The following is a 22,637-nucleotide window of genomic DNA, read 5'->3' on the forward strand; positions in this document are numbered from 1 at the left end:
AACAGCGCACGGTGCTCACTGCGCCTGCGCGAAACCCGTAGAAGCCGCCTGCCGGCGGTAGGACCGACAACCAATTTCTATGGTATCTGTTTTCTTTAGCGCAACGGTAAGCTTACCAGTCAGTGTCTAATCACGGAATGGTAATGCGTAAAACGTCGCGAAACATTTGTATTCTAAATTTTTCGATCCGCAGAGACTATAAGTCGTATGCAGACAGCAAATGCAGCAAAGAGTGGGAGGTGAACGCGACAGCAGTTGGTGTTTGAGCGCGGCGGTTTGCTGCGCATGCGTGCACTTCGTGCACATGCGCCGAGGCTCACGTTCGACTAATTACAGCGAAGGCGGCGCCACTTCTCATCGTGCAACTCCTCTTACCTCGTAAGCAGCACAGAATAGAGCGGGGATGGATGATAATATGCATACTCCAATTTTGAGCACTAATTATGGTACGCATGGCAGCATCACAGACTATGGCAGCAAAGTGAACGACTCCATAATCCAGCTTCAATACTCTACCGCTAGGCTGCGCGGCATACCTTTTTTTTTTCTGTGTGTGACGTTCAAACCCGACTTCATATATGCGGGTTCGACTGTACTAGTACTACTTACTACCTGTTATTGTGTAACTGAAACTGTTGGGAGAAATATGTCCTACTCAGATCGCCAAAAGGATGCTCGAGTCTGTCACCAGTGTTGCGGAGTTGCCACTCCGGAATCGTAATGACTCCGGAATCATTCCACATTTTCGCTACCCCGGAATGGAATGGAGGCAACGCTTGGAGGAATGGAATGGAATTAGGTCTTTTTCCGAAAATAGAGCACGTTTTTGTCTATGCGCTGTTTTCCAAACTTCGATCATTAGTAAGGCAGAGCCTCGAATTTAACAATAAAGCAGTATTTTCAAAATGACTTGGCTGATTACAAGCACCGTACATTTATAAGCAACGCGCCTACCACGATTCTGTCCTTATATAGACTGTGTTGCTCCGAAGTTGTCTCCATTCTTCGCGTAACCGCGGTTCTGTGCCGTTGGTATCTGTCTTGCGAAACTACGGTATAGTGTTCTAGAATATTGGTAGAACACTTTAACTACGGCTGCGGATGTCACCAAGCTACTATCACTTGACCTTGGTAACGTGTTATGCGTACTTTTCCAGTTCTTAATGCATCTGACATCAGCTTTATGTTCATTCTTAACTCGATAAAACTATCAAGGTGCCTTTCCTACATTGAGGAATTACAGGAATGGAATTGAGCTGCCCGGCCATTCCCGGAGTGGGAATGGGCCAAGTTTTTTCATTCCGAGGAGTTGAAAGGAATTGAATTGTGGTAAGTTCTACGTGCCCAGAATGGAATTAGAATGGAATGGAGGCGCCCATTCCGCAACACTACAATTCGCGGCCTTTTCATTTCCAACAAAATCTAATCGCACATTCTGGCCAGTTATCGGCCCCTCAATAGTGGACCGCTGTCTACACCTCGAAGCACTGCTGCTGTTACGCCCGGCGCGACACAGAAAAACTTTATTCGCAAGCATGTTTGGACCCCCCCCCCTCCCCGGGTCCCTGGACCACCGCGCGGTCCCACGCCACGTCTACATGGTCATGCCTCTTGTGGTAGTAACATCGGCAGCCCAAGTCACCGCAACAAGCTGCAGTGTCAGGTCCGCAGACGAGAGCAGGACCTCCAAGTCCTCCCAGGTTGAGATACCAGGCTGTCCCTGTGGGGGAAGATCAGCAGGGCAGCCGGAAAAGATATGGGAATGTGTGGCATGATGTTAACCGCATAGGGAACATTCAGGGGAAGTGCCACAGTAGTGGGACAGCAGCTGAGGGGAAGGGAGAGTGCGAGTGGGTAAGGGAGGTGTTTGGAGGAGGGCAAGTCCGGCGGTTCAAACGGGGTATATGCGCGAGCTCTGCAAAAGTGTGCACCCGGTCCTTCGAGAAGCACGAGTAGGACCAGGTCAGAATGCTAGCCACCCGCTCTTGCCCTGACCCGCGGGCAATGTATTGCATTGTCGAGAAAAAGTGAAAGATGAATGAAATCGTGAGGTAAAACTTTGTCTGGATAGCGTCGTAAGCGAGATGAAGGGGGTGGCAAGCAGGGCGTAGCCAGAAATTTTTTTCGGGGGGGGGGGGGGTTCAACCATACTTTATGTATGTTCGTGCGTGCGTTTGTATGTGTGCGTGCCTATATACGCAAGCAAAACTGAAAAATTTCGGGGGGGTTTGAACCCCCCAACCCCCCCCTTGGCTACGCCCCTGGTGGCAAGGTCTCGCGGAACTTAGAATGAGAGATAATAGAGCTAGCTAGTACGGATTTATAATTTAAAGTAGGCATAGAATGAGAGATAATAGAGCTAGCTAGTACGGATTTATAATTTAAAGTAGGTATAGAGACTCGGACTTAAAGGGACACTAAAGGCAAATATTAAGTCGACGTTGATTGTTGAAATAGCGGTCCAGAATCCTCGTAGCGCTGCTTTTGTGCCAAGGAAGTGCTTATTTTGAAATAAAATCACGTTTTTAGTGGTCCGCATCGCGTTAGCGCGCTTCAAATCTCCCGCCTGAAAATACGACTCTCATACGTCACTGCTGCCATGCCCAACGTTGCCCGCTTTTACTGCGCGGCCGCCGACACTAGTAGCAGCCGAGCGGAAGTAGCGGGACCCACAGTAGCAACAACGGCGCTGCGGCAAAGACTTGCTCGGATGGGCACATTCAAAGCCGTCACCAAGTTGCGGTTGGTCTCGTAATCCTCAGTACGAAAGTGCAGCGAGCACACACGCAGAGGTTTTCACTGTTTAGCACACTGGCGCAATGGCATGACACTAAGCCACTTCGAGCGTAAGGGTTCATTCCGCGGCACCCAGTGAAGACACACCGGTTTCCTTGCTGCAGCGCTGGCGTTGTGCACAATTCGGGCATCCGGCAATATCACACGCATGCGGCATTTTGTCGAACTTCCTGTCAGAGCGACTTTCACGAGCGCGCAAAACACGCACGGCAGTACGCGATCCCGAAACTACCACTGAGACGGGCGAGGCGCAGTTCGGCGAAAACGGAACCTTTGAACCACGCGCGCCATTCCCCATGGCAACGCCACGGTTTTGTTTTCCATGAATCAAGCGGAAACGAACAAACAGCATTTTATTACGTCTTTTGATGCTCGGAATGTTCTTTTTTTACTGCTGCTAGTTTGATTACTAGTGATTTATTGTAGGCAGACTTCCCTACGTCATCGGGATCACTTCGAAAATGTCCCACTCGTGGCGCTCATCATGTGATACATTTAGCTTAATTTCTCGGTAAGTAGGGCACTGCTGTTGATAATATTGCCGTTTTAGAAGTTGTCATACATTGGGCTTTCACTCTGACAAATTGTTATTTGCCTTTAGTGTCCCTTTAAGTGTGTTGTCTTGATCTCGTGTTCGCACGCCTACTTCCTTTGGTCGTGTGGAAGTCAGGGGCGTAGCCAGAAATTTTTTTCGGGTGGGGGGTGTTCCAACCATACTTTATGTATGTTCGTGCGTGCATATATACGCAAGCAAAATTGAAATTTTTCGGGGGGGGGGGGTTAACCCCCCCCCCCCTGACAACGCCCCTGGTGGAAGTCGTAATCATGCTGACTGTGCATTGCGAGAGGCACACAAGTAAATCTAATTGCAATTGAAATCTAGAAGTGCGTCTGACCATGGTTCGGTGCCTAATCAGAGCTGCCTAAGCTTTGCGGTCCGGAGCGGGAGGACATTTTTGCACCCCCTGCAAGCGACGGCTCCGCTGCCGCGGCAACATTTCGTTGCAGGGTGAAATGCGAAAGCTCTGGCGCACTTCCGTCTGCGCTTTAGGTAGTGATAACCCAGAATTTTATTATCAGGAGGCGAATTTCTGCCGTGATGTTGCTTGCTTAGTGATACGCATCGATCATCATGTACTTATTTTACGATACGTATCGAACCCTCATCATGTATATTCATCATGTAAACATTTTGGTGGTGGGGGGGAGGGGGGTCACAACCCCGTCCCCTCTGGCTGTGTCAATGAAGAGAGAAGCAAAGCCCTGGACATTCAAACATTCAACAAGCACCTCTCGCACGATCAAGTTAGTTGCAAACGGCCGCTTTCATCTAAAAGCGACTGCTTTGGCTCAATCGCTCGCTGTTAGATTTTGCAGTCGAGCAACTATGGTCACGAACCTATAACCCAATTAGATGCGCAGGAACAGGACATAAGCTCATTGTACAAAACAATGACTGTTAACGGTGAAGCGGAGGCAAGTTCGGTGTGGACAACGGTCACTTAGAGTCACTCTTCAGTCACCAGTTGCAAACTGTCGTGCGACCAGTGGCAGATGCGGGTGTGAAGAGAGCCTTAAAACATGCGACTTCCATAACATTTTCCGGAGCTGTCCAGTGCGGGTTATATTGAACCAGTGGCAAGAGAAGAAAGCTGTGGCAGGTAGACACACTTGCCTTCATAAAAGATCTCAATAGAGGAAAATTCCGTGTCTGTTTTTCACTTCATTTGATGCTTAGCAAGACACTTAAACTCATTGCTGAAACCCCCTCCTAATGCTAGAACTCAACCCCTCCCCCTTCTTTTTATACAAGCAGTTTGTACCAACATGTGTCAGCGAGCAACAAGCAAATTTTGAAAATGAGCACTGTTGCAAAGTGCATAAGCAAAACTAAAGCTGAATAAGCTGTGCATAGTTCACTGCAATCTGCAAAGAGGGCAGGCGTGGAAAAAATTGCACTCAAGTGGCAAGGCATTAGAAAGTAATAATTACTTCTTAACATGTGGTGTGACCCCTTTGTTAACGGCGATTCAACTCATTCAACCACAGTTAACACCAACCCTAATCTGCACAGTCGCATAGCAATTTCTGTTAACTGGCCAATGGCATAATGGCATCTCAAATGACTGCTCAACTGTATCTGTTCAACGATTTTTCTGCTACGTTAGGCAAGAAAAAAGGTACATTTCGGCAATACAACTGCAACAATGGCTTGTGATGTAAAACGGCACAAAAAGAGACTCAGAATAGTGCGTGTCAAAGTTCCTTTTCTATTCTGTGCCACCATTTCTGTGTCTTCTTACATCACAAGTCAAAATCAACTCGCCCAACTTTCCAGCGTGCAGTAATGAATTTGACGAGCCAACGCAGCCCTCGGGTAATGCACCATTTGCATTTCTGCCCATTCGCGAAACATCGTTTTCTTTTAGAGCAAGGTTGACAAGCTTGGTCAGCGGTGAACCACGGATAGGGTATACAAATGGCGTTTGGCCTGTCGTGTTATGTACTGAACGTGTTAAGCGATAACCGCAATTGAATCAGTTAAGAGGTTCATTGTCACCCATGCAACAGGAGTAATACAAGGCGTCTCAAAACACCAAGTGAACAGAGCGCACCATTTTATTTTTTTTATCTCTTCATTCTTCCCAGTCCCGTTGAGTGACGCGCAACGGACATCTTTTTCTCGCCACAGTTCCACAGCTGACGGAACGTTTCGCAACATTTTTTTATGTTAGCACTGGCCGGCATTGCAACAGATACACCATGCAACGTTCCTCAGTTATTCGAGACAAAAGTATGCGATGCATTCAGACATACGATCACTTACACCCACTCACTCACAACAGAAGTAAAAAGAATGAAGTATCTTTACGAAAGGAGCAACAAGCCACACATCTTTCATTCAAAGGACTTACAGAATAAGCAATTAGCAACTCTATATTTATAAAAGCTATAATAAAACTCTGTAAATAGAAATAGTTCATTTAATTAGCAGAAAACAACTCCACATGCATTAACATAAGATTTTTTTTTTCTAACCTCAGATTATAACACACTCACATTTTAGACAAACACTCTTCATTTAAGAAAGCGCTTGCAACGCTCCTTTTGCCATCATAGTGCCAAACGCATACAAGTTGTCAAATTCCACGACGTGCTGCAAAGGCTCTCGCATTGACACCATACGCCGACGGAAGCTAAAAAGCAGTGGATTGCAAACGTGCTAGGAAACGCCAGCAGCCATTTTAAACCACATCGACAATTATGTGATCGGGGTGGCTCACACAAAACTGAATTTGTTTACAGCCATTCCAAGAGTGGTAACCAGACAAGCAAGACTGTTCTGCGTTCAAGTGGAAGATCACGAGCTTTGTTCGTCCACCGTTTTTTTTTTCAACATGGCAAGCTGCTGAGCATCTTCGGCTCTGCGACTACATTCAAAGACGGATCGGTGACATTCGCAAACACGCTGCCATACAAGAAACAAGTCTCACGCACACGTCACAATCCCTCCTCGGGCATACTTTGTACAAGTCTATACGAGGTTACAATGCTTCGCAACGTGCTTTCTGAAACTTGCACTTAACACCTAATCTCAACGCTAACGCACAAACAACACCAGCACGTGCCTCCCGTATACAGTACATTCAAGTGAATCACCCCACCCTGCCCGTTAACGTTAGTTCTTATCCTGGCACAATCACCTATGCAGGTGTGCTACCAAAGCCCACCCCCAGTCCGGTAAAAAGCAAATAGATACAATGCACCTTTGTACACTACGCCCACGCGTCGCACATCCACATCGGAGTACGTAGATGATGGTGGACAGCTTTCAGCACAGATATTTCTTTTTAACTAGGAACAGGTGATACAAAGGACCCACACTACTACATTCACGCTAAAAAAAAAAAGCAACATGAGCCGGCCACGAGATAAACTCTGGCTTCGCGCACATGCACAAAAAAAAAAAGTGATGCTCGCTTTCGCCGCCGCTGCCAAACAGTCCATACGTCACGGCAGCGAACTTCACTGTGTTGCAAAAATGCACGCAACCACAGTACATGTTGGGAGGCTGGCGATATCAGTGGTACGGTAAAAAGTGCTCGATTGAAAAGCGTAACTAGTGATAGCCACAGGTGTGCAGAGCGTTTTTTTTTTTTACTTTCAAAAGCCTTCACTAGAGTTTCTCGGCCAGAATGCGTACATACGGCTGCACGAGGCAGTGCGCGGGAGATGAAATGCAGCGCCCGGCAAGCAGCATCGGTCGGGGGAAACGCGCGATGTTCACAGATGACACGGGCCCAGAGCGGAAACGATGCGCCATTGCGCTAAATTTCGTGCGAGATGCTTGTTGTAGCACACCGTAAAAAAAACGGGCCGGTCTTTTCAAGCTGTCGCGTACTGAACTTGGAGAGAGCATGTGATCTCGTTCGCTACACAGCTTCAACTTGACGGCGTATGATCAAATCACACGGCGATGCTGAACTGTCCATCGAAGCGCAGGACAATTACTACAGCTCCGTCTAAAAGGCGGCATAGGTGCTACCATCAACCTTTGACCGTCACTCGACATGGTCCTGGTCACGTCGACCATTCCGGATACAGCAATGCTGAGTAATTCGCTCAAGCCTGAAAGGGGGATCTTGAAGTAAACGCGAGAAGCTTCGCGAACCACGATTATAAAACTCATTATGTAGACACCTCTGTGAGGAAAGGCTTACGCTTATCGGCTTCTTAAATCCAGAATGCGTACACTTGAGGCATCCGTGGTCTGTTGAGTCTCTTCCACTAGACGTAACAGCTATGACTCGCCACCAAGAGCAATGCCTTGGCGGGAAAGCGCTTTCAGTAGATTTTATAGCTGCAACGTTGTTTCATGACAGCTTTGCAGAGTGATGCCTTGGTGAAGTATTGGCTCCCTTCTTGATCTACAAGGTAGCACAACATTCAACAACTAGAACCATCTTCATCCTGCCTCTTCTTGTTGTTGGGTCTGCCCACAACCCTCAACACAAGGTGCAACACCCAGCACCACGTAGGAATGCATCCGACAACCATGCCAGACATAGACCCTCCTCACTCATAGCCAACACAAAGAAACACACAGCGGAGCTAGTCTGTGAAATGCAAATTTCTCGTTTCTTCTGATATTCCGTGAACCCCGACAGGGTCGTTCCAGTGGTCCGACGCATCGCTCAGACCGGACCAAAAGCGAACTTGGTCTTGGACGATGTCGTGCCTCACATCTCACTCCCCCCCCAACGCACACTTATGTGCCCGCCTCATGTAAATGCTCTCGCTCTATCAAGTTGAGAGAAGAAAAAAAGACGAAATCACTTCAGTAAATTTTCGTGCGCATGAATGCTCTCTTCTTTTGCGGAGACCTCGGGTCGGAACTGGAACTGTGCTCAATTCTGTCGCACGTATAATGTTATGTGTACACATATATATTAGAACTTCTCGCTTTCTAACCAACCCCCTTTTACCTTCTACCGTACTTTCACACCTCAGTGAAGAAGACGTCCAGAGCACACCACTACATCGACTCGTCGTGCCTCGTTTGACGGTCAGGCAAGTTCATCAGTCTGGTTGGCTTCGCACGATCTAGTAAAAAAAAAAAAAAAAGGTTCACAGCTCACCACGTAGGCGGAGGAACCACCTCTCTTTTCGTTCGCACCATGAGGAAGGAAAAAAGAAACGCGAGAGCACCACAGGGAATGCGCAACGGCATCTAGGCTCTCTTCACACGCACCAACTAAGCACAAACAAGGGCCTTCCTTTCCAGAGCGATGCAAAAGGTATAAAAAAAAAGACGACGATACACTGCCAGGTAAGCCAGCAGCAGGCCTGACTGTCGCGCTTTCTTTTTTTTTTAATCGCGGTCCCTAGCGCAAAAGCAGAACCCCCACTACTGTTGCGGGTCCCTTCAGAGGAAGGGGTTCTGCTGGCCCACTGCTGTCGCGCCAGCAGGCATCCCCACGTAGCCGGCGTGTGGAGCCAAAGGCGTGCTGCGGAACCAAGGCGGCGCGGCGGGCCGGAATGCGTCAGGAGCGTCGTCGTTGTCACAGGTGCGACTGGCGTCGCCGGGAAGCTGTTGTTCTGAAGTCGTAGCTGGTTGATTGTGGGCGGCTTGGATGCCTGGAACGGGTTGCTGGCCGCCGCACGCTGCCGCTGCGCCGGGTGCCGCCAGTCCTGTCGTTGGTGCCGAGAGCGGCGCTGCGAACGGGTTCGCTGCAGCGGTGGTGCGACGCCCAGTGTACCTGCCCCAGAGGAACGACAACAAGTGTTCCGTAAACATCTCATAGAAGTGAATGTCACAATTTAAACCAATGCAGGTATGCTATCGCAGAGATTCTGTTGTATTCTATGACTTCTTAATGCCTTTCACCACCATTAGCCATCTGCCATTGGTAAAAATTTTTGGGTTGCGCCTTTTGACCAATGGCAGATGGCTAATGGCGGCGGGAGGCAGAAAAAAATGTCGCAGAATTGCAATAAAAACTTCAAGCCTGTGCGGCACACGCAGCACAGTCACAGCAAAAGCTGGAGGACCGGTCATTCTAGAGCTTGTAGACTCTCTAGGGCGACTGCTACAACTACAGCTGCAAGGTATTCACTACACCATAAATTATCAAAATTTCGGGAAGTATATAAGGAAATACCCACTATGCCATTATTCATCAATCTATGGAGAAGCAAGGCACCCGCTACACATCTGCAAGGCATTATGTGCACTTTGTTGATGCTGTGGCTGAAGACGAAGAATTATGGCCGAGCCATCTGTAATGGGTGGGAAGCTTTAAACCACCCACTCGTTATGCAATTCCCTTTTTGTGACAACTGAATGTTAACGATTAAGAGCTTGTTTCGAAGAAATTCTGGTGTTGACGTCGTTGGTTGCGAGCAAAAGATCAATGCTGTCCGTGAGCAAAAATTCTAGGTAGATGCAAATAAATAAAAAAAATCTTCGGTACGAGTGAGAATCGAACCCCAGGCCTTTTGCGTGGCAAGCAGGTGTTTCTACCACGGAGCCATGCCTTTAAGGGGCCCTGCAGCACTTTTTTAGCATGGTCAGAAAACTCTGCTGATAGGTAGTCTAGGCTCCTGAGAACATGCGAGCCAAATATATAGTGCAGCGCGCGGCCTGGAATTTGCAATTAATTAATAAAGTCAGCTAGAAATCGTTCCCTCTTCTTTCTACAAATGATGCCATATACCCAAATTCACGGCCATTGGCTGATTTGAGCATCGTGAGCTGCATAGTTACCGAGGCCGCTGCAAGATGCCGCCACGTGCCCGCATGTGCGCTCTTGATCCCACTGAAACGTAAGCCATGCGTTCGAAGGAAAAAGGTCATGACGCATGCGACTGACCTCTTCCATTGGGCCATCCCTGCCTGCTTAGCTTCCAACGCGCTCTGTCAGGACGAGAGAAGAGAGGAAGCAATTACAACGCACAAAAAAATTTCTTAACTTTGCTTGTACTTGATGGATTCAAACATTTTTGCAACTGTCAATTCGTGAGGAAATAAACTCTTTTTAATGAAGCCATCTATGGTTACTTGGAAAGTGTGCAGGGCCCCTTTAATGCATGTAGTACTGCATGGCAAAAATGTAGAGTCGCGCCAGGCGTCAAAACATGTGAATTGTGTAACGAGCGCAGGGGCGTAGCCACGTTAGGGCACCACCGGGCCGTGCCCCCCACCGAATTTTTTTTGCCATAGCATACAGAGCAGAAAATGACACTCGACACATCTGCCTGCTCGTCCCCACTACAGATCAAGGAGGTGCCCCCCCCCCCCCGAAAAAAAAATTTCTGCCTACGCCCCTGACGAGTGGGTGTCTTAAAGGTGTACCACATTACAAAGCACTCAGACATATTTAATCATAATCATCAGCGAAAGCATCAACAAAGTGAGCGACTGCGCAGGTTCGAGTGTTGCATTATAGACATGTAGTGAGCCCTTCAGTGATTTGCAAAAGGAAGAATTATGGCGAAGCGGGCGCATTCGCAACTATATTTGCAGTAGGCATTCTAGGACAGTTTGAGATCCGCGGCACAGAGGTTTGTTTCCTTGCAGCACGGTTGAGGCATCCACCGAGACCGAAGCCAGGTTAGCAGTTGAGAAGGCAATGCGCACGGGGCCCGATTATGCTATCAGTTCTACTCTTGAAGGCGAAGCTCAAGCGTTCCTCAAGTTTTTATTGTACTCTTCTACCGAACGCCATACCCCACACCCATTAACTTGATTCCTTGCCTGACATGAAGCCTCATTGAAGGGTCTCACTGCGACAGAGTTCAAAGGACTGGCACGGCATTTGAACCCAGGCAGAGGGCCTGGGTTCAAATGCCGCTCAATTCTGTATCTTTTTTTTTTTTTTTACATTGTGAACGATAGCAGTTACGGTTACCTGTGGCAGTGGTGGACAACTAGGCCACCTAAATTGGTTCTTGTTGTGAGCTCATAACAGCTTTCACTGTAGAACTGCTCCGAAATGGCACCCAAGGTTCCACCTTAACAAGCTTGAACCCGCTGAGACCACTGTCACTGTTCTACAATCTGAAACAGCAGTGCACTTTAAGTATACTTCTAAAGGTCCTCTATATTGGATGGCTTTCTCGGTTTTAATTGCTGTTCACCTTCGAGGTCATGAATGCCAGCCACCCCGTTCTAGAGCTCCCACATTCCACAAGTGTGGACTAGGGAGTGGCCACCACCATAGCACAACGGTATTGCATCGCAACCCATTATGTGAAGGCTGTAGGTTCGGCCCCCTTCGGCAGCAAGCAGCTGTGTTTTCCATCAATTATTGCCTCTCTTCACCGCTAACTACAAAAATTCAATAAAGACGTTACAAATCACGCCGCCTAGGCATCACTTTGTTTTCCCGCAGTGCCCTCTGCTTTAATGTTGAATTCCAATGGCGGAGTCGGAGCAGCCGACGGACTCTGCGAGCAAGCACAAGACTGGCAACAGAGCAGCACCTCCAAATATGCGGTTGCAACACAACCCACGCCCCAGTGGAGCAAGGCGGAAGCGGAAGTTCTGGCTTTGAGGTGCCGAAGTGCTTTAGCTACACTTCCTCTGTCGAAATCCCACTCATACGCGACAGTTTCAGCATCGCTGTCACTATCCAATGGATTGCTCGTGCAAGAACTCGAGCTTTCTGACTCTGACGTGTTGCTATTGAGCAGAAGAAGCAATGATGCATGATTTGCCGAGCCGTCATGTCGTCTGCCCATTACCACCAAAACTCGGGACTACCGATGGCGCCCCAGCAGGCAAGCATGCTAAAGCAAGTGTGGCATGCAGAGTTCCGGTCCAGCCTGCCGATTTTCACAGAGCAACCTTTCCTGCTCCATGGAGTGTGACTCCCGCTCTAAATCCACTCCGACTGATTGGGACACTTGACTCCAATTCTCAGTCTATCATTGGAACACTTAATCACACCCTCCAACCCTCACTCTGTCAGTGGAACACTTGACTTGCACCGTCACTCTATCACTAGAAACATTTGACTCACACCCTCACTCTATCACTAGAACACTTGACTTGCACCCTCACTCTATTATAGGAACACTTGACTCCAACCCTCACTCTGTCATTGGAACACTTGTCTCGCACCCTCACTGTTATTGGAACACTTGACTCCCACCCTCACTCTGTCCATTGGAGCACTCGACTCCCACCCTCACTCTATCAGTGGAACACTTGACTCCAACCCTCACTCTGGCATTGGAACACTTGTCTCGCACCCTTACTGCTATTGGAACACTTTACTCCCACCCTCATTCTATCAGTGGAACACTCTACTCCAACCCACACTCTGTCATTGGAACACTTATCTCGTACCCTCACAGTTAATGGAACACTTGACTCCCACCCTCGCTCTATCAGTGGAACACTCGACTCCCACCCTCACTTTAGCATTGGAACACTTGACTTGCACCCTCCAACCCTTACTCTGTCACCGGGGACAGTTGACTCACACTTATCGCTCTTATCACTGAAACACTCGACTCACACCCTCACTCTGCCATTAGAGCAGACTTCCTCCAACTCCGCCATTGGAATTCATCATCATCATCATCAGCAGCCTGACTACGCCCACTGCAGGGCAAAGGCCTCCCCCATGTTCCGCCAATCAACCCGGTCCTGTGCTTTCTGCTAATCTCATCTGCCCACCTAACTTTCTGTCTCTCCCTTGCGTGTTTGCCTTCTCTTGAATACAGTCAGTTACTCTTAATGACCAGCAGTTATCTTGCCTACATGCTACATGCATTGCCCATGTCCATTTCTTCTTCTTGATTTCAACTAAGATGTCCTCAACAGCCATTTGTTCCCTGACCCACTCTGCTCTTTTCTTGTCCCTTAAGGTTACACCTATCATTTTCCTTTCCATTGCTTGCTGCGTCACCCTCAGTTTAAGTTGAACCCTCCTCGTAAGCCTCCACGTTTCTGCTCCGTAGGTGAGTACCGGTAAGATGCAGCTGTTATATACCTTCCTCTTGAGTGATAGTCGTGAACTACCATTCATGATTTGAGAGTGCTTGCCGAATGTGCTCCATCTCATCCTTATTCTCTTAGTTACTTCAGTCTCATGGTTCGGCTCTGCCGTTACTACCTGTCCTAAGGAGATGTATTTGTTTACAAATTCCAGTTCCTCGCTACCTATCATAAAGCGCTGTTCTCTTCCAAGACTGTTGCATATTACCTTAGTTTCTGCATATTAATTTTCAGACCGATCGTTCTGCTTTCCTTGTCCAATTCAGTAATTATGTGTAGCAATACGCCCCCTGAGTTACTAATTAATGCAATGTCATCAGCGAATCGCAGGTTGCTAAGGTATTCTCCATTAACTGATGTATTCTCATTAACATTGGAATTTAACATAAACTTAACTGGCGTAACTTGGCTCCTCCCTCAACGGGACTGCGAGCCTTACCTGCGGGTCGCGTCGTCACGAGCGCGTCCAAGTTCACCAGGTTCGAATTGGGACCTAGGAAGCTCTCCGGCGTTTTCCGTTTGCTCAGTTCGTCCTCCTCCGCACTCGGCAAGGCCCGGCGCAGGCCGCCCAATGCCAGCGCATCACCCACTGCCCCAGTTTGTTCTAAAAAGCGAGCGCGTGTCGGTGACATCCGTCCCCCAGACCAGACGCGATTTTGGCGAGATATTTGGTGTCACAGAGCATTGACAGTAAAATGTTTACAAGGGAAATGCCCATAATTTTGTTAACAGCGTGGTCAAAATTTCAATTCACGGCATGCAAACACGTGCCAATAGTTTTGAAACATAGTGTGTTATGGAACATGTCATAAAAGTAATTTTGACAGGGACATGTTCAGTGAGACACAAAGACAATATGAAGAAACATGTATAAAGTACGTAATTTAAGGAGCATTAAAGGCAGTTGCAGACATTGTTTTTGCAACGACGTAATCAGCGCACAACACCAATGATGATTTACATAAGTTATTCCATGGTACCAAGAGGGACCAGCATGTAACAGTGAAAAGACGTTTTACGATGACCAACAGTGTTGTGACATGAAGCAAGATCCCATGGTGAGAGCATCCAGTGACACCCCAGGCCCAGCCCGATTCACAATGTAGAACAGTTAGGTGAGGGAATGAAATGAGTTTGTGAGGTAAGAAAAAAAAAAAGTGATGTCACCCATATGCGCCACCAGCAGCGACCGCCCGAACGTCGAGACAGCACGTTGAAATGAGACGCCACGGTTGCCATGGTGATGTAGAACGACGGAGGTGAATGCAGAGATCGTCATTCGCACCACACGGAGAAGTTGAGGAGGGTGTGTGAGATGGCGGTGGTAGACACAAAGGGGAAAGGGAAAGAGGGGAGTGGGAAGAGATAAAACACAGAAAACACACAGATGAGAGACCAGACAACACGGGAGATCACAGGACAGTCACACAACACTTTCGGAAAGAGCACGTAGTATTGCCGACCAAGTCATGCCGCTTCGTACACTCGGTGTCCCCCAAACCTTCCAAGCTGTACAACTGAACATCAAGTCTCAAGGCTTGCTAGAACAACGCTACGTCTTTGTTATACAGTCAAATCCCGCTACAACGAAACTGACGAGACGCGCAAAAAAGTTCGTTGTCGCGGAATTTTGATGCAGCGAAATTTCATCTATAGACCACAAAAGTTAAGAAGATCTGATGATCATGACTCGTCCTTTGGTCCCGGCAAGCGCATGCATTGTCCTTTGCATTTAACTCTCGCTAACTCGGGCGTACTGGGCCGGGCACCGAGTGAATGTATTTTCTCGCGTATAACACGCACAAAACATACAGAAAATTTAGCGCTAAACTCGGGGTGCGGGTTATAAGCGAATTTCGGTGCGCAAGTTGGCTTCACGGTAATGCAAGGAAGGCAGCTTTGTGTCAATACGCGAGTTATACACGTGGCTTATACACGAGCAAATACTATAAGCAGGCTACCATCGAAGCGTGCCGAGCGTATAGCGCCGCGAAGGAGTGTGCCAAAGTTCGCTAGAGGCTAACTGAAAACGAAGTGTCGAAGCTCTGCACTACCACAGTCATAAGCGAGCGAAAGGAAGGCCGAAACGCTTCGTGCCATTTTACGACTTTATTGCCTTTAATCTTTTTTCCATTGTGCTAGCTGCATACTTGAGCGTATTCGCTATCAATGATCGCGACGAAAGCGACCGCGGTTTTCTGTGCAGCGGCTGCGGCAGAAGACAGTAGTTCCGTTTTCAATCAGTGCACGCTGACCGTGTGCGTGCCTTCAGAACTGCATCGTTGCTATCTGTGATTGCGTCTACCACGGTTTTGACCGCAGCATTTCTCTGAGTCTGTGCACGTACGTTGGATGCGCTCGTACTTTCGTTGTCGCCCATGATCACGTCGACACGACCGCATTTGTGTTCGCAGTGGTTGCAGCAGAATGTAGTTACGCTTGGACTAGGTGCGCGCTGGCCGCGCGTGTGCCTTCAAAACACCATGGATGTCATTCATGATCGCAGGGCTTGTGACGACGAGCAGTAGTTTTATTTTGAATGCTACGTCAAAACAATGATGGGAGTTCTTGAACGATTCTTCCGCGGCCCGCACGCGCATCAAACCCACTGGCAGCATCACGGCAGATGGACGATCTGTCGCCGAGCATCTCAATGGCGAATAATTTACCAGGATGTGCGTGTGGTGGCAGCAAGCATGTCTCCGATGAAGACACGGGTCTTGCGATGTGGCCGCACGGCTCTGGCAACGAGAAATGGTTGAGTTTCTAGCAGAATTTCGCGGCAATCCTAGGCAAGCTCTTTTTCCTTATGTGGTGGTGCTCGCGAAAACTTCGTTCAAGCGGAAATACCCAGAAAAAGTATTCGTTGTGATGAGACATTTTTCGCATTGTTTTCTATGGGCGGCTGACGGGGAATCGAAAATTATTCGTTGTGGCGGAAATTTCGTTGTAGCCGTATTCGTTATAGCGGGATTCGACTGTATGCCATGGTTATATTCGATATCCCTCAATAACATATACCTTTAACACGAAGATAAAGCTGAGAAGCATTTTAGCCAGTGCTGAGATTTGGCCTTGTTGGTGTGACATATTAACAATGCAAAGTACTTGAAGAGGTGAGGACAAATAAAAGAAGTTCAGCACTAGAGTGCCCATGTCGTGTCCTCTTTTTTTTCTGTCCTTGCATGTTCAAGCACTTTACATCCTTAAGGACAAAGCATTTTAGACATATTTTGCTACATATGATAATTCATTACTATTAGGTTGGACTAAAATGCTGCTATAATGAATTGGCAAAAAAGTGGCATCTGTGGCAAGACATACTGGACGAATGACGTGAGTACAGTTGCCGATCGATAATTCGGACATGCCTGATTATTCGGACAGCTTCCCAGTGCTGCACTTGGTCCAATATGCTTAAGGGGGGAGGTGGCATTGAAAAAAAACTTTTTTGTTTGTTGACCTAGAGCAATGAAATTTGGCATGCATACTAATAAGTGTCTTGTATAGGAAAATATGCAGTTTCATCATGATACCTTGAGTAGTTCTCAAGTTACATCATGCTACATGGTCCAATTATATGGTCTGCTTGTGGAAAGCCTAGCGCTGTAACAAAACATGCCAGGAAGCTGCAAATGGTGTTGATCTTTACTCAAAAGAAGACTACAGGGTATGACACTCTCAGAATTGTTTAGTAAATTCTCTTTTTTTTTAGAGATCATCATGGCTGCTGACACACATTGTCAGAAACAGTGTCATGGACAAATCATCATCTAGAAAAATAACTGGGCCATAAACAAGAAATTGAAGAATGTCATACCCACAAGCAGTGTTCAGGGATTCAGGAAAAAGAAACAATCAAAATCGGTCCAGTCATTGCCGTGCTGCTCTTTCCACGAGCAATGCACAATGTCCAAAACACACTTGTGAGAAAAAGCCTATCAAAGTTTTCGAAGTTGTTTACATTTGTTAGAAGGCACCAGCACTGTAGTCCTTGGTGTTCTTGTGTAGAGGCAACCTTTTGCGTCTCTGCCCTTTCACTTCATGCATGTGCGATGACTTCCTTGCTCGCTGAGCGTCTTTTTAGCAGCCCTGTGGAGGGTAAGGGCCCCAGGTTGCATACCCATTGCAGCACAAATCTTGGTGTAAGCTTGAAAGTTGCCTGCATTGTACCTCGCAACTGCCTCATGGACTGCTACTTCCACAGTGAAGTGGGAGGCATGCTGCTGCTTAGAAATTAGTGACCAAATCACCGAGTGAAGGCTTTCAGCTGGCATTTTGTGTCTTGTTGCCACTGCAACGAGCCTGCAGTTGAGGGTCAGACAGGCGTTGGTACACTGGCCGCAACGCTTCAACAACTTTGTTGGGCAGGTTATACGTGTGTGGAAGTTGTGGCTTCCCCTCTGCCTCTGCTGCACGGTGCCTGCACCAGCTGCGGGCACTGGAAGGACAGAGCTCTTGATGAGGTTCTGCATCTGTCGATGAAACATTATGAAAGGTGGCCATCACTGCTTTCTTCATATCTTCGACGTCCGTGTTGCTTCGCAGTGCTAGGCCATAACAGCTGGTGAGCCTTTTGATCAAGTCCTGCGTCAGGCCAATGTTGTCACGGATAGCCATGCCATAACAACTAGTCAGTCTTTTAATCAGGTCTTCAGTCAGGCTGCCCCATCCTCCTAGTCTATCCTTCTTGCTTCTTGATACATGTGTTGGAGAGCTGTACCCATCCTCTCTTTGACATGATTTATACAGTCTTCTTTAGCCAGTGGAATAAATCTGTATGTTCTTTCTTCAGAGTGAGGGAAGTATCACTGTCTTCATCACAAACAATGCATGCGTACCGGAGGTCATTCTTTCCAGTGACCTTCTGAATAAAATTAAGGTGGGGGACATGGCATTCAGTACCAACTTTCTTATTCCTTCGTAGGTTTTGATGAAAATTGGCACAGTTATTGCAAACATTTCTGGGATCAAATATCTGAGCAGTTTATTCAATAACGCGAGTTGGTCAGATATAAATTCAACTCCCTGCTTCACACACGCCAAGCTCATTTGCAAACCCCGCCTGTGATGCGTTTCATCATCCACTCGTCGCGGAAACGGTAATTTGCGAGGCATTAGTTATTTTCGAAGATTCATCAGAGCTAGCGGCGATACCAAGCACGAATCCAAACGTGCCTAAATTGCGTCACCAGCGCTTTCTTTCAAGCCGATGTACTCGGCCGCGGGGTCCGGGAAGTCGGCGCACGATATGCTGGCTGGCGGCATTCGGTGACAATGCACAATGCTCCTAGCCGCGGCGACGAAACATCGGCGCACATAACGTGCTTGGTCTCGCATTTTGCGGCGCCGACGCGCGAAATTGCTAGCCGCTGTTCCGAGCGGTCAATGCGCGACGAGCTTGGCTGGGAGGTCCGCTGCCGATTCGTAAAATGTCCATCCGCACTTTCGAGGAGCCAGCGGACGATGCGATTTGCTGCTTGTGACGAAGCACAGTGCGGCTTGTCCGCTAGCGCGATGTCCTTGCCCGACAAAGTTCGGATTCGTCTCGTAAACCAGCGCCGTGAGCGGAGTTAGGCCTAGCCACGACTCCGAGCAGTAAGCTCGGTCGCGGTGTGCGTGGCCGCGGTGCCCGATGTTTCAAAGCAAGTCATGTTCGATCGCGAGTACAAAGAGTAGTAGCGCGAAGTTATTCGTCTCGGAGTACGAAGTGCTGACAAGCTGAACTTCTACCCGAGACGCGCATCTGCGATGTTCGCGACGAGCGCGGCACGCTATCGTCTATCGTACACTGATGACTGCGCTTCCGCTTGCAGCTGTCAAACTACAGGGTAATCATATTCTAAATTATCGTCGACCCGTGCACACAGGACGAGTGAACGCGTCACTAAGTAGCGCGATTTTCGACAGTCGTAACATCAGGTAACATCGCGACGCGTAAGCAGCAGACGGCTGTCCTCTCGGAGCGAGCATCGGACCAATGACGAGGCGTGCTGGAGCAACATGGCGGACGCGGCCAATCGGAGGCCTCGAAACGACCTTCAGAGATTTGCTTTTTGTGCGCTTGTTTTCAAAGGGAGGAGCCAGCTGAGGCGGGGAATTTGAAAACGAAGAAATGCTCTTTACGGCGAGCTCAAAATGGCGGCGCCCGGTTGTGCCGTTGCGGAGCAAGACTTTTTTGAAAACCACCGTTTTTTTGCGATCTCCACAATAATTTTCGCCAACTCAGCACGTGCAACAAATTTTTTAAAGCACTTCTAGGTGGTTTTCAGTGAAGATATTTTGGAATCAGATAGAAAAAGGGCTACAGAAACTGAAAATGTGATTTTCAAAAAATCGATTTTTTTGCCATTTTGCGCGATACGAAGGCCGCGTCCCCCCTTAATCAGACACCTCACATTGCGGTATTCGATAACTGAGACCCTGCCCGCACGGCAGCATCCTAATTTAGCCAGCGAGTCGATCAAAGAGATGTTATGATCTTGCTACGTCGGAATGATAGTGGAATGACGTCTGCGATCAAACTGCATGAGAGACACAGATCACGACATACAGTTCAAAACACTTTCAAGCACCAGCGATTACCTTGTGACAAACGATAATTCAAGTAATGTACAACGCCAGATGTGTTTGACACATGCGTCAGATTTTAACCACTGGACTGGCAAATGCACTTGCCGCTATCATGGTGCTTAGAGCCCTACTTGCTTTCGCAGCACATAAGCTCACCCAATGAAATGTTCAATCTTTAACCGACACTTTGAATGCTCTATTCATCTGTCACAGTGACACGACACTATTACACTATTTCTGAAAATGAAAAGACGTCACTTTACATACAACTACCATCATATGAACATTATTCATACACATCATACGTGCACATAAATCGCACGTACGTCACCAATATCATGGAAACTTTCTTACTCTGCTTCTTCATAAGCATACAAATAGAGAACAAATTATAGAGAATCGAAGTAGAGCACAAAGAGAAGGTTTCACCCACCAGAGATTGGACTGGTAGCGGCTGATCGTTTGCTCAAGGTGTCAAACTCATCCAGGTCGTTTCCGTTGGTTGTGGGCCCGCCAGCCGGAGACCGCCAGGGGTCTTGGCTGGTCGACCATGGGTCTCCATGATTTGCTGTCCCAGACAAATAAGAATGACCAACTGACACAAGCATCTTGGAGCTCCAACACAAAGGCTACGAGAAGCTTAGTGAGAAGATCGGGGACCAATTCCAACCACCAAAAATGGCCGTGCCTCGAAACCTCTATGCGCAGACTTGCTTTTATGTTCGACACTATCGGAATGCACATCAACCACTAGCTCGCCAAAATAGTTTTGAACAAAGTATAAAGCGTGAACTCAACACTAATGTGTCCTTTCATCGACATGATGAGTTATCCATCAACCAGCAAACACAAGACATGCATCCGATAATATGTAATGATGAAAAAAATTCCACATAACACTGTTAGCTGCCAAAACAACTGGTATGTTTTCCTGCTGCAAGGCCTGCAGCCAGAAGCTATAAATTGCTCCATCTAGACTAACCTCACACAACTCTGTCACCCCCCGAAAAAAAAAAAAAAAGCCCTTGCTATTAGTCTAGTTGACGCAGTGAATCACACAGATACAGGCGTTTAGACTAAATTTTGTTTCTTCCTATTGCTAAGATGTGTACTTCACATACAGAATTAATGGAATACATACACATGTTTCAACAGGGTATATGCCATTTCAATAGGTTTGTAGGTTTCCATACATTGTTGCGGAGTAATGTGATTCCATGTGAATTCCATTAAACTCAATAACAATACTATGGACATGAAATGCGTAGAATTCATTTGGAACACTTCAACAGGGTAATAACTTTGTAAATTGCCATATAATTAAGCAGAGTATATGCGATTCCGTATAATTCCACTAGACTCAACGTTACTGACAACGTGGGAAGGATTGGAATACATACGCAATGTTTCAACAGGGTATATATATGTCATTCCTATAAGTTTGTAGACTTCCGTACATTACCGCATAATGTTCTGTGCGATTCTGTGTAATGCGATTCTGTGTAAATTTCATTAAACTCAACACCGTTATGGACAACATATGAAAGTGACGGAATGCATACGCAACATTTCAATTGGATTTTGTGGCATTGCCTGCACGCATGAGATAGAGAGCTCAGAACATCGCGCACAGCACGGAAACAAGGTGCCCGACAAGAGAGTGCATACCTGGCTTGGAAGTTGGTGACTGCCAGGGGTCACTCGGTTGACCGACTGTGGCCGGCCGACTGCCTGTGGGCGATGACCATGGGTCTGGAGCTGCAGCCTGGCTCACGAGAGATGCAAAAAGAAAGGCAACACCAAGCTCAGTTCAACAACTCTATCACCAGCCATGTGCATTCACGTTAATCTATTCAAAGAAGCAACTTTATCCCCTTCAGACACGCATTATGATGCACTGTCTGCAAATGCGTCAAATTCGCACAGCAAGATTCGAAGGCATTCAGTATTACATTCCAAGAAAGAAAACAAAGAAATGTGTTGTTTTGTGTGAGTTTCAGTAATTAATGTGAATTAGCATGTAAATAATTATCTAATTATTCTGCCATCAGTCAGCTTCAATACTTGCATAAAAAGATTCAACTATTAGGCCCGAAAAGCACACACACCTTCTTTTATGGCTGTATTCATTTCGAGCGGAAGAAAAAAATACTCTTGACGTTGGTCCTGGAGCAAAGTGATCCTCTGCAGCAATACGCAGGACAATGAAGTTAAATGACCGCTAGTTGTCCAATCAGGAAGTGTGCACGAATGTGCACACTGAGGTGAGGCCGTTTGAAGAAACACGAGGCGTGGGACGCGCCTCTGAAGTTCGCGTCCCCAAACGAGGACGCCGTGTCGCAAAGGGCTATAAGCTTTGATGAAAGGTAAAGATTGCTTTTGTGACGGTCACACAGACTGCCGGTTTCCATTACCCAGCCAGGCTTTTCAAAAATCCCGACAATTCCTAGACTTTTCCAAGCATGTCCAAATTCACTGACAGTTCCAGGTTTTCCAGGTTGGTAGACACCCTGCATGATACTCTGCGCTACCACCCCCGCAATTTTCCCCCACTCACCTGCGCACCGTCGTAGAGCGGCATGCCCCAGGGATCCGTCACCGATGGGGGCTCGGCACCGCTGGGGCCCCCTGCAGCCCCCAGGTTGAGACCCAGCAGGTCGTCAAGGCCCGACGCCGCCGCGGCCTGGTGGTGTGACGACGAAGGTCCGGCCCCCGACGAGACGCTCCTCCGTTTGTGCAATGGCCTCAGTCCTGCGAACGG

General features: G+C 47.7%; 1 protein-coding gene across 1 annotated transcript in view; it reads right to left on the reverse strand.

Annotated features, from left to right (window-relative positions):
• Positions 1-1,594: 1,594 nt before the first annotated feature.
• LOC119399072 (epsin-2-like) overlaps positions 1,595-22,637 on the reverse strand; it is a 22,919-nt gene continuing 1,876 nt past the window's right edge. Inside the window, exons 2-7 of the mRNA XM_037665888.2 lie at positions 22,434-22,627; positions 21,545-21,641; positions 20,310-20,444; positions 13,743-13,907; positions 8,746-9,056; positions 1,595-1,720 (exon numbers count right to left, since the gene is read on the reverse strand). Coding sequence (XP_037521816.2) covers positions 1,595-1,720; positions 8,746-9,056; positions 13,743-13,907; positions 20,310-20,444; positions 21,545-21,641; positions 22,434-22,627 — 1,028 coding nt within the window. The remainder of the gene's footprint in view (positions 1,721-8,745; positions 9,057-13,742; positions 13,908-20,309; positions 20,445-21,544; positions 21,642-22,433; positions 22,628-22,637) is intronic.

This window comes from Rhipicephalus sanguineus, chromosome 7 (assembly GCF_013339695.2).
Source record: "Rhipicephalus sanguineus isolate Rsan-2018 chromosome 7, BIME_Rsan_1.4, whole genome shotgun sequence".
NCBI classification, from domain to species: domain Eukaryota; kingdom Metazoa; phylum Arthropoda; class Arachnida; order Ixodida; family Ixodidae; genus Rhipicephalus; species Rhipicephalus sanguineus.